The sequence below is a fragment of the Notechis scutatus genome, chromosome 12 (genome assembly GCF_049901735.1).
Source record: "Notechis scutatus isolate UNSWTSFEM ecotype Mainland chromosome 12, rNotScu1.2, whole genome shotgun sequence".
Classification (NCBI taxonomy): Eukaryota; Metazoa; Chordata; class Lepidosauria; order Squamata; family Elapidae; genus Notechis; species Notechis scutatus.
In genome coordinates this window covers 15,897,828-15,908,873 of record NC_142020.1, presented here as the reverse complement: position 1 = coordinate 15,908,873, position 11,046 = coordinate 15,897,828, and the positions used below count along the sequence as shown (strand labels likewise).

Below are 11,046 nucleotides of genomic sequence, written 5' to 3'. Positions count from 1 at the left end.
CAACTTTGCTGTTGACTTCTTTGGTGGGGTGAGTGAAATGGGGGGCTGCATTGCTACAGGTATCTGTTGAGTTTTGGGGGCTCAACGACTGTGGTCTTACACAGCAGGTTTCCTGAGGTTCCATCAGCAACGGTGACTGGTGCCTTCAAGATGCCCAGTTGAAGCTGGAGATATTAAGGGGTGTGTGATCAGGAGTTTTGAACTAGGATTGTGGAGACCTCCATTCAACTCCACCCTTAGCCTTGGAGACCCCTCCCAGGGGTCTATGGACCAGCCTTTTATTCAGCCTGGTCAACCTTATCAAGTTGCAGTTGTTGAGTTAAAAGGAAGTCCCCACAAAGACCAAGGAAGACCTCCTGAAAGACATATACAGTATGAGACCGTGACTTCCAAACGTGGCGACCTGAAGTTGTGTTGGACTTCCACTCCCAGAATTTTCCGCCACCATGAATGACATGAAAAGGTTCCTCTGCATTTCTCAACAAATGGCCCACTTTCCCAGCAGGTCTTTATAATATGGTCCTTCTTAAAAAGACTTGAGAAACTTGACCTGTTTTCAATATCCCTGCTGGGTTTGATGGGCAGCGTCCTCTTTTCCCATCCCAACAGCTTTCAGATCCTGTTGAGACCCCTTGCAAAGGAGGCTGCCAGGAACCTCTGCCCAGGACCTGGGTTCAAATCCCACTTCTGCCTTAAAGACTTGCCTTTCATCACCAGACTCTTGCAATGGGAGAAAAATAGCAGATGGGCTGGTCTCGAGAAAAAAGATGGTCTATAAACCCTATAGACATTAGACCCGCCCTCTTTGTGTCTGACCTCAGGTTTCCAAGCTGTGGGTGCTGGTGGGGTAAACAAGCACCTGCATTTGTAATCAGGGCTCTGGAGACAATTTGCAGTTACTACAACCCTTACTAACAAGAAGGTAGAGGCTGGTGGGTTCTTAAAACAACCGATGAAGAAACGGTGTTCAGAGAAGGCAGGTGAAGTCATTGGAAGAATGGAAAACGAAGTTAAATAAAAGGGGGTGAGACCATTATTCCCCTCCCCACTTTCCACGCACCTTCTCTGGCATCAGCCTTCCACACAGCCGTAAATACCAAGGGCCTCAGCTACCCAGTGGAAATTTTCCAGTCATGGCAAGGTCCACACGGCTGCCCAGCTCTGCCAGGGAGCATTAAATGTACCAAGGGTGAATGGCAGGAATCCAGACCTCGCTGACCCCTTCGATGTGCTCGGCCCAACCCTTCCCATAATTGCCTTTCTGGCACTCCTGGTCTGGAGTAGAAAAGAACAATAAACTTTTCATCTCACGAGATGCTGGGAGGAGGCCAAGACGCTGGATCCACATACCTGAAGCTGGACACCTGAAGTGGGCCTCTCTCAAGAATTTCTTTTGGAGGGAGAGTCGCAAAGATTCCCCCCCCCCAAAAAAAGAGTGGCTTTGGGTAGTGAGATGGGCAGGAAAGAGAAAAAGTAAGTAGGTAGGTAGGTAGGTAATAAGTAAATAAGAAGGCAAGGCGGAAGGAAGGAAGGAAGGAAGGAAGGAAGGAAGGAAGGAAGGAAGGAAGGAAGGAAGGAAGGAAGGAAGGAAGGAAGGAAGGAAGGAAGGAAGGGAGTCCCTGGGTACCACGTGGGGGAAATTTAAGATGGACTTCAGTTCCCAGAATTGCTGGCTGGGAATTCTGGGAGTTGGAAGTTCACCCATTTTAAAGTCCCTGAGTTTCAAAAAGACAGGGCCCAAACTGCGTTCAATTCTTTGAAATTGCAAGTTATTTTTATTAATGACTTTCACAGACTAGAAATAACTTCAATTACAGAAGCCATGACGTCACTCAGTGTGGCTTTAATTAATAGTAACCGTCCTAAGGTACTAGGAAGGGGGTGGGGGGTGGAGGAAATCAACCTTCTTACACATAACAAAGAAAGGAGAAAAACAAAGGGGGGAGGGGAAATGACATGATTAAAAACAAAAAAAACCACCCCCAACATGGTTAAGAATCAGGATTGAAAGAATGGCGAGCAAGAAGCTTAAGATAATCCCGGATCAGCCTTAAACAGCCGAGAGATCAGATTTCTGTCTTTTCATCCTATCAAAGTTGAGATGATGCAGTGATTTTTGTGATAAAAACACGCACACATCCACACCGCCTGTTTAAAGAAGGCTATTTTTGAAGCGAAAGGGCTACACAGCTGGCAAACCCGACGAAGAACGACGTAAGTAAAATAAATCAGGCGTGTTAAGACATGACAGGCCATGTCAGCAGGGCGGGAGTGGGGGGTGCACAGGCAACCCCGGAATATTAATATAATCCACCATCTTCCCCCCTCCCATTTTTTTTTTTAGCAAAGCCATTAAGGTTGCCCTACAAGCAACCTAAAAATACTTGTAACGACATTCACACATGGATAAATGAAGGCTTTCTCCATCAATGACACCTTCCACGGAAACGGATGATTGATATCATATAAGTTTAATTCAGACATCATTCATGTGGATTTAAAAAAAAAATTGCTGAAGGTTTTAAACGCTACTCCCATTTTCTTCCTCGCTGCTTTGCTGCATTAAGAAAAATCCCCCCCACCCCAAAAATGGGAATCATTTATTGTTGCCATTTAACCCCAACAAGACTTGTAAAAATGTATCCAAATTTAAACCCTAATTGCTGGAAATATAAACAGGCGCAAGGTACCTTTTTCCATGTATGGTGGCTTTGCCCGGAAATTAAAAAATACTAGATCAAAATACAAAAATGGTTAAGTGAAATTACACACTGCCGAATAAAATTGAAGCCGGAATTGTTTCTATTGAGGATTATTAAGGGAAAGTATCCTAAAAAGATAAAATATTTGATTTTACACATCACCACAGCAGCAAGAATTGCACTCACACAATCTTGGGAAATGACCACTATAACCGACAGATTGTTTAGTAATCCCAAATTTTTTTTGATTGCGTAGAAATGGACAAACTCATTGAACAATAAGGAAGACTCGGAATAGTATTCAATTTGGGATAACTGGTATCAATGGATAGATAGTAGGAATAATAAATGTATAGATCAGAAGAAGATATAAATATGTATATGTATATAATTAGAAATGTATGGAAATATATGAATATAACTGAGAATTTTTAGTACTGTCAAAGAAGATGGAGAACTGTACAAAGTCATTTTAGATTTACTTGTATTTTAATGTTTCAAATTTCAATAAAGGTTTAAAATTTTTAAAAAAGAAAGAAAAATGGGATTCACAAACCGGCCGTCCCTCCCACTCAATGAAGTGGTCCCTTCCCCTTTAAAAATTCTGAGATCAGCCATACGTGAAGACTGGGTGGGACAGTTCCACCTGGAGCATACCACTTCTCACCCACAGAGGGGGGAGCTGTCAAACAGGGGGCTGAAGGGGTGAAAAGCGTTAACTCGGAAGAGCAGGGAATAAAAACCGCAATAAATCAACTTTTTAGCAAGTAGAAAGCTAAACCTGAAACTTCATTCCCGATTTTGGGGTTTGAATTTTTCTCGCTTTTAATGCAGGGAACAGCCAAGGTGAAACCCTCTTTCTGATGAAGTGGCACACTCTCGCATTGCTTTACCACCCAATTGCAAAGGAACCGGCCCACAGACACCACCACCCACTCCCACCAGGTAAAAGTGAGTTTTGCACAATCACATCCTATTGAGCTCACTAATTGCACACCAGAACATCCATGACGTTCTGTTTCAAGCCCATCGCCCCTTCTATTTCAAATGTGGTCCCTTTAAGAGGCACGGACTTCAACTCCCAGAATTCCCCAGCCCCGGTCAGAATTCTGGGAGTTGAAGTCCACGCCCCTTAAAGGGCCCATGCCTGGCCAAGGTCACTTCAGAGGGACTGCCCGATGTCTCCTCCGTTACTCCTTGGGGATTTCAAACATGCACAGAGTCTTATATTTCTGCAGGAGTTTGTTCTTGGTTTTGACTTGTTCCCGGAGGTTCTGCAGCTGCTGCTGCTGCTGTTCGGGGCTCAGGCTGATCCCTTGGATGCTTTTGACCAGTTTGTGGGTCTCCACAAATTTAGTCCTCAGCTCGTTCAGCAACTGGTGGACCTCCTGGCTGTCTTTATTCATGCTGAAACAAAGAAATGGCAAGCAGGATAGAAATAAATTCCTTTGGTTAACTGCCAACATTATTTACATACAAGCAAGGAATGGCCAGGGAACCGTGCAACCTTCCAATCTTTTGGGGGGGAAATTTTAATTAATGATTTTTAAAATATCTTTTCTGATTTATTTATTTTTAACAAGCGAGCTCTTGGCCACAAGCTTACTTTTTTTTTTTTTTAAACCAGTCCTCTATTTAACATCCTGGATTTTAATTCTCTGTCGTTTTGATTTCTTTCCCTTTTATTTCATGCCAGTCACTTCGAACAGGCCTTTATTTATTAATTATTTGTTTATTAAACTGGTTGGCTGCTCGTCTCGCTGCAAGGCGAACTTCGCTATCCTTGGTTGCTCTCGGAGTCTGACCTCCATTGAAAAACCCCGTTTTAATCGTTTTTCAAATGGGAAAATTTAGAAACTCCCAAGTTTTTTGCCCCTCCCCATCTGCCAAAAAAAACCCCCAAAACCCAGTTCTCTGAATCAAGGCAGCCCATTATTCCTACTCCCTGCTCCCCCCAGCCCCCTCCCCCACCTCTCTGTGTTGATGGCCCAAGAAATCACGGCGAGATGGGCGGTGAGGAAGTATGAAATATAAAAAAATAAACGAACCTTGAGGAGGAAGGCACAGAGAGCAAGCGAGCACAAGAGTTGCTAACTGCAGAAATAAATCTCCTGTTTTGAAAACAAGAGAACTGTGTCCCTGCGCTGAAAGCAACTCCCACGTCCTTTGGAAGGAAGCATTATATTTGGGACTTTTCCATTAGCAGCTGGCGGGGAACCAGAGGTTAGAGTAAATCGGCTTTTGCAAAGCAGGCAGGAGAAAACCAAAATATTTATTCTGCGTCTTAGTGGGGAGGAATAGCCCCCCCAAAAAAATTCATTTTGCAAGGGTGGGTGTGAAGATCCAGACTTAGACAACTTAGAATAACTTTATTGTCACCTTGAATGTACACTAATTGGCATACATCAGAATGAAATGTCGCATATATAAATAAATAAAATAAAATAAAATAAATAAATATGCATATACCCACATTACTGTATATTATTCTAAGTCTAAAAGTTATAAAGTTATTCTAAGTCCAGATAGGTCTTCTCGGAAGGGTCCCTCCTCATCCAGGGGTGCAATTGCTCTCCCCAACCACCAACATTTAGGAATGATATTTAAAAAAACCCGCATCCTCTCTTTGGACCCTTTGGACGTGTTCAGTGGCAAACGTCCATCTTATTATTTTAGCCTTCTGTTAGCATCATCCTTAAATTCTGATTTACAGCTTGGGATGTTTTTCGGATGTTGAGATGTTCTGCATCCAGTTGGCTCAGACTGGTCCACAGCTGCCTTGCTCGACCTGAGCCACTTGCAGGTGGGCCCACCTGGATCCCCAGAACTCCCCAGCCAGCATGGATATAGATGGATAGATGGTATATAAATACATTATGATGAATTTAATAATAAAACCAATAAAAGATGGCAAGGGAAAGATTTTGCAAGCTCGGGCTAGGGCTAGCTCCGAATCCCGCTTCCTCCCTCTCCAGAAGCCTCCAATTGCCCAGATGTGGCAGGAACTGAGCCCTGCCAGCTATGCACCAGGATGCTCCCCATCCGCTGGGCCCCAGATGCAGATTCAAATCCTGAACTGGGTAGAGATCTAAGGGGAGGGGGGGCACCAATCTTTCTGGAGATCTCAAGTTTGAAATGGGGAGGGGGTACCCCCTTCCCGGGATGCGTGGGAGAGTTCCCCGCCTGGAAACCCGCCTTTCCTCCACCCCTTCCCCTCCAAGATAGACTGCCCCTGTTCCCGGAGGCTCGGCGGGGCATTTACCATTTGATAATGTCGCGCACCAGGGGCAGGAACGAATAGTCCTCCAGGCCCGGGCCGGGCGGGGCGGCGGGGGTCGCGGGCTGCGCCTGGGGCGGCAGGAACTTGGGCTCGGGCGCCGCGCAAGGCTGGGGGGCGGGGAGCGGCGCGGGGGCCGTGGCCAGCGGCTCTCCCGGGGCCTGGGGTTCCCCGCGGGTTGGGGTCCCCCGGGGGGCGGCTGGGGCGGCGGGCCGGGGTCTTCCAGGGCTGCCCGCGGACCTCCGGGCGCCCCGGCTCCCGGCGTGGCCATGCGCTTACGGCCCGGCTCGGCGCGTCTCGGCGAGTCTTTGCGCTTGGCGAGGTGCGCCCGGGGGCCGCTTGGCGCTCGCTCCGGGGAGGATCGCCTTGCGCTGGAGGCTCTGCCCGGCCCCCTCCCCTCCCCCACGCGTGTTTGTGTGTGTGAGTGTGTGTGCGCGCAGCCGTCGCAGCAAATGCACGCCACGCGCGTTGCAAGAGTGCAAGGTTGCACCGCCTCCGCGGCCGTTTTGCACGTCAGCCCGTTGCAGCTCCTCCTTCGGCTCCGCTGCGCCGCCTTCGCTGCAGCGGCCGAATGGGGATCTCTCCAACTGCTCGCTTCTCTTTCTTTCTTTCTTTCTTTCTTTCTTTCTTTCTTTCTTTCTTTCTTTCTTTCTTTCTTTCTTTCTCCTCTTCCTTCCCTTTCTCCTCCTCCTCCTCCTCCCTCCTCCTCCTCCTTCTCTTTCTCTTCCTCCTCCTCCTCCCATCCTTTAAGTCACCATATAAAGATTTATGGAAAAATTTAACTGCAAAAAACTTTGTGAGCCTAAACTTAAGGAGAAGATTTCACCCTTCCAGGGAAGGCAACAGATTGTGGTGAACCACAGTGTGTTAATCCCTGGGAATCTTTTTAATTAATCAGAAAAAATTAGACTTTCGGGGCGGGGGGGGACAGGAGACACATTTACTCCCTCCCCTCCCCAAGAAAGCCTAATTACTTCCCCAGCAAAAGAAAAAAAACAATACCCCATTTCTTTTAGGTCAATTTACAATCATTAGTTCACAGAAAAATGATTTGCAGGAAAGCTGCTTCCCAATTTGTTTTAAGTAAGTATTAATAAACAGGTGCTATTTATATCTAAACTGAAACTCTGGGATGAGTGTCTGAGCTTGGCGGATGCTACTAAAAATAACTAATGTAATCAACAGCTGATTTCCAGGAAAGAAAGAAAAAAAGAGAGAGAGAGAGAGAGAGAAGAGAGAAAGAAAGAAAGAAAGAAAGAAAGAAAGAAAGAAAGAAAGAAAGAAAGAAAGAAAGAAAGAAAGAAAGAAAGAAGAGAAAGAGAAGAAAGAAGAAAGAGATAGAAAGAAAAGAGACAGAAAGAAGGAAGAAGAGAAAGAGAAAGAAAGAAGAAAGAAGAGTGAGAGAAAGAAAAGACAAAGAGAAAGAGAAGAAAAAGAAGAAAAAGAAAGAAAGAGAAAGAAGAGAAAGAGAAGAAAGAAGAAAGAGACAGAAAGAAAAGAGGCAGAAAGAGAAGGAAGAAGAGAAAGAGAAAGAAAAGAGACAAAGAGAAGAAAGAAGAAAGAGAGAGAGAGAGAAAGAGACAGAAAGAAAGAAAGACAGAAGGAAAGACAGAAAGAAAGAAAAGCCGCAACAGCAGACCCTCAGAACACCCCAGATGGGAGTTTGCTGAAAGCGATGTGGGCCCCTTTCCTGAATCCTTCCTCTAAGACCACCGTCTTCCAAGCCCTGTTTGAGATGTCGCAAGGAGATGTGGTAGCATAAGAGGCCGATCTGGGCTTCCGGCCACTCAGCCCACTTCTGGGGGAGGCATCCTGGACACACCAGGAGTCTCCAACCCTGGCAACTTTAAGACTTGTGGATGTCAACTCCCAGAATCCCCCGGATAGCCACATGAAAGTCCACTTCTCTTAAAGTTGCCAAGATTGACAAATGTTCTATTAAGAGAACAGAATTTCCAATAAGCCACAAGGCTGGGCCTCTTCATCCTTTAGTTCCTTAGCCCATTCTCCCCCCCACCCAATAGTTAAATTCCACCTATCGTGGAAGGAGAGAAGGGTGGACCAGAGTGGGCTAAAGAATGAAGAGGCCCACCCTTGTGGACTATTGGAAACTATGTTCCCTGAAAGCAGGGGTCTCCAAACTTGGCAACTTTAAGACTTGTGGACTTCAACTCCCAGCTATGCTGGCTGGAGAATTCTGGGCGTTCTCCAACAAGCCTTAAAGTTGCCAAGTTTGGAGACCTCTGACTTAAAGCAATGTTTGTCAAACTTGCCAACTTGAAGAGAAGTGGACTATCTGGGGAATTCTGGGTGTAGAAGTCCACGAGTCTTCAAAGTTGCCATGTTTGGGGACCCCCGTTCTTCTCCAAAGGGGCTGTGAACGTATCGGGCTTTCCTGACAATGCTCAAGAATTGAGGCTCCCAAAGCTGATTTCCCAACTGCAGAACCCGGAGAGGCAGCCTTGAGTCCAGCCGAAGGTTGCCCTGCCTTGCAAACCCCTTGAGATAAGGCCTCCAGACTGCCTGGGGATCCCTCTGCAAATTTGAACGGCCTTTGGTGGAAGAGCTGAAGACACCCGGAGGGGGAGAGATGGATTGTCTCTGCAGATCCAAAGGTCAAGAAAGCCAGGGAGGGGACAGGGCAGCACAAGGAAAAAAAATATCCAGCTTTTCTGGACTCTGGCAAGCTCACTATGTACACAAAGGAAACCCTCAGACTGCTGTCACAGTTTGATGAAACAAACGGTTGAAAGTCGAGGAGTATCGCCAAGCTTATTGGAAAAACCCAAATTGGCCACGGTCATCGTGCTTAGTCCAAACCCAAACACACATCACGAGTTTTTTTAGCCTAGCTGAGCAATTATTTTAGCTTTATTTTGCCCCGAGGCTGGACTTCTTTTGCGCTGGTGTGTTTAGGCAACAATAGGTGTTTAGGCAACAACAGCTTTTCAGTTAGAAGTGGACAAGGGGAGGAAGGGCTTGGACACTTGAAGGTTTATTCCACTGCGTTAGAAATAAAAATGGTTAATGACCACACTTTGGCAGCATTCGGAGGTCTTTTCTTTCCCCCCTACCTCCAGCCCAGAGGTGGAAGTTCATAGCAGATGGGCAACAGAGCCTTTAAAAAGTGTGACTGGTTTTTCACCATATGTCCTTCCAGATGCTGGAAGAGAAGTGATCTAATGCATTCAATTAACCGGGAAGCCTTCGCATTCAGACGGGGGAAGAGTAAAAATCAGAATCTGTCTTTTCACTAATTATATTTCCCAGCTGCAGTAAAATAAGCAAAGGCCCAGGTTGTTGTTGTTTCATCTCTCTTCCTTGAATGCTTCTTTAGCAAGCTGGCAAATCCGATAACTGGCAATTCTCAACATTTATTGCTGGTTTGCTGAATAGCTGGGTGTCTTAGCCTGGTGTTTTTCAAACTTGGCAAAGAAAGATTTGCCCCTAGAAGTTGTGGGCGCTCCAACACTGGAGGTTTTAAAGAAGAGATTGGGTTTGTCTGAACGGGGATGGGGTTTTCTGCTCAAGCAGGGGACTGGACTAGAAGACCTCCAGGGTCCCTTCCAATTCTGTTCTGACTTCAACTCCTAGAATTCCCTAGCCAGCAAACTCAAATTCAGAGGTCTGTTTCTTTTATCAAGTGTCCAAGCTAATCACTAATTTGACCTCTTTTTTGGGTGGGGCTCTTGGAACTAGTTCCCTCCTCTGCTCTCTAACCCCACAGCATGGCGGGGTCTGAAGTCCCCTATTGTTGCTGATCTGTCAATCTCCTGCCATGCCTCAAACTTAACAAACCGGCCACTTGGTCGGTGAAGCATATTCTCCTCCTCTGCGGAGGTGATTTGTGCTAATTTTGCATGAAGCAGATTGGCAGTAACTTTGAAAACAACAACAACAATAAACCACAGGGGATTAATAGTGATGAGGGCCATAAAATCATTTGAGGCTTTCAAACTTGAAAGTTGGATAGATTGTCAGTCATCCCAAGGTTGTCCTAAAGGTGTTTCCCCAAAAGGCACCTGGACTTCCTTGTTTGTTTGTTTTTCTCTTCCCTTGAAAACGTTTTGCTTCTCAACTAAGAAGCTCCTTCGGTTCTTCCGTTTCACCTAAATTTCCTTCCCCATGAAAAAGTCATATCTTTAACTGGACTTAAATGCGCAGCTCTTCCATTCCACTCAACTGGACTGATGGCCTGGATTCCCACATCTTTTCCAATAGCCCTTCTTCAGAAATAAATTAATGTAGCGGGTTAATTGCCCTTCACCTCTCTTTCATCCCTCAGCCTGGGAAAATGCTGTTGTGTTTTGATTTTTCGTTGAGAGCCTAGCAACGTGCTTTCACTGCCTCACTGTTGACATGTATGCTTCTGTTAAACACAAGGATTTGGAGTTGGGCCATCAACTCGCTGCCCCCTTGGAAAAGTGCAAAGCTGTTTAAAAATCCTGATTTCCAAATATTTTCTTTCTTTCTAAAAAAAAAAAGGAGCGGGTTGCTAGCTCTGGTGTTTGCCAAGCTAACTGAAGCATGGGTTGGCGGTATGTTATTCCAGCACAATGCATTCAGTGGCACCATTCATCTTATAACTCACAATTCATGACAGGGAGAACGAACAATCAACATAACAGTTTGCCTCCCGGAGTTGGTTGTAAGTGCTCCATCGCTGGAGGTTTTCAAGAAAACATTGGCCAACCATTTGTCTGGGTGGTATAAGCAGGCTTAACGAACAAACCACAGTTACGCAAGTGATGACTGAGTGTAACATTTAGACTTAGCAAATGCCAAGCTGGATTGTCAGAATATGTATTTTTAGAAAGTTTCTTTAAAAGGGATGGAGAAAGCCAATTTTTTGAAACTCAGAGTTCAATGATTGATGAGCTAGTTAAGAAGAACAACCATCGTGCCCCCGTGGCAGTCTTTCTGTTCCAAAGAGAATTAATCATTACCTGTTAATGAAGAAAATACGTTTTGAAACAGGCAGGTCCAACCAAGCTTTGCAAGCCCTGCAGGTTGGCTTCTCCACCTTTGACCAACATCTCCCTGGAGTAGCCTTTGATCTTCCAAGAT

At 45.7% G+C, this 11,046-nt stretch overlaps 1 protein-coding gene across 1 annotated transcript; it reads right to left on the bottom strand.

Annotated features, from left to right (window-relative positions):
* Positions 1-2,779: 2,779 nt before the first annotated feature.
* Positions 2,780-6,441, bottom strand: MED9 (mediator complex subunit 9). Its single transcript, XM_026683316.2, is given in 3 exon segments — positions 2,780-4,109; positions 5,965-6,149; positions 6,152-6,441. Coding segments are annotated over 3 exon segments (501 nt in total). The 5' UTR covers positions 6,251-6,441; the 3' UTR covers positions 2,780-3,892.
* Positions 6,442-11,046: the final 4,605 nt, after the last annotated feature.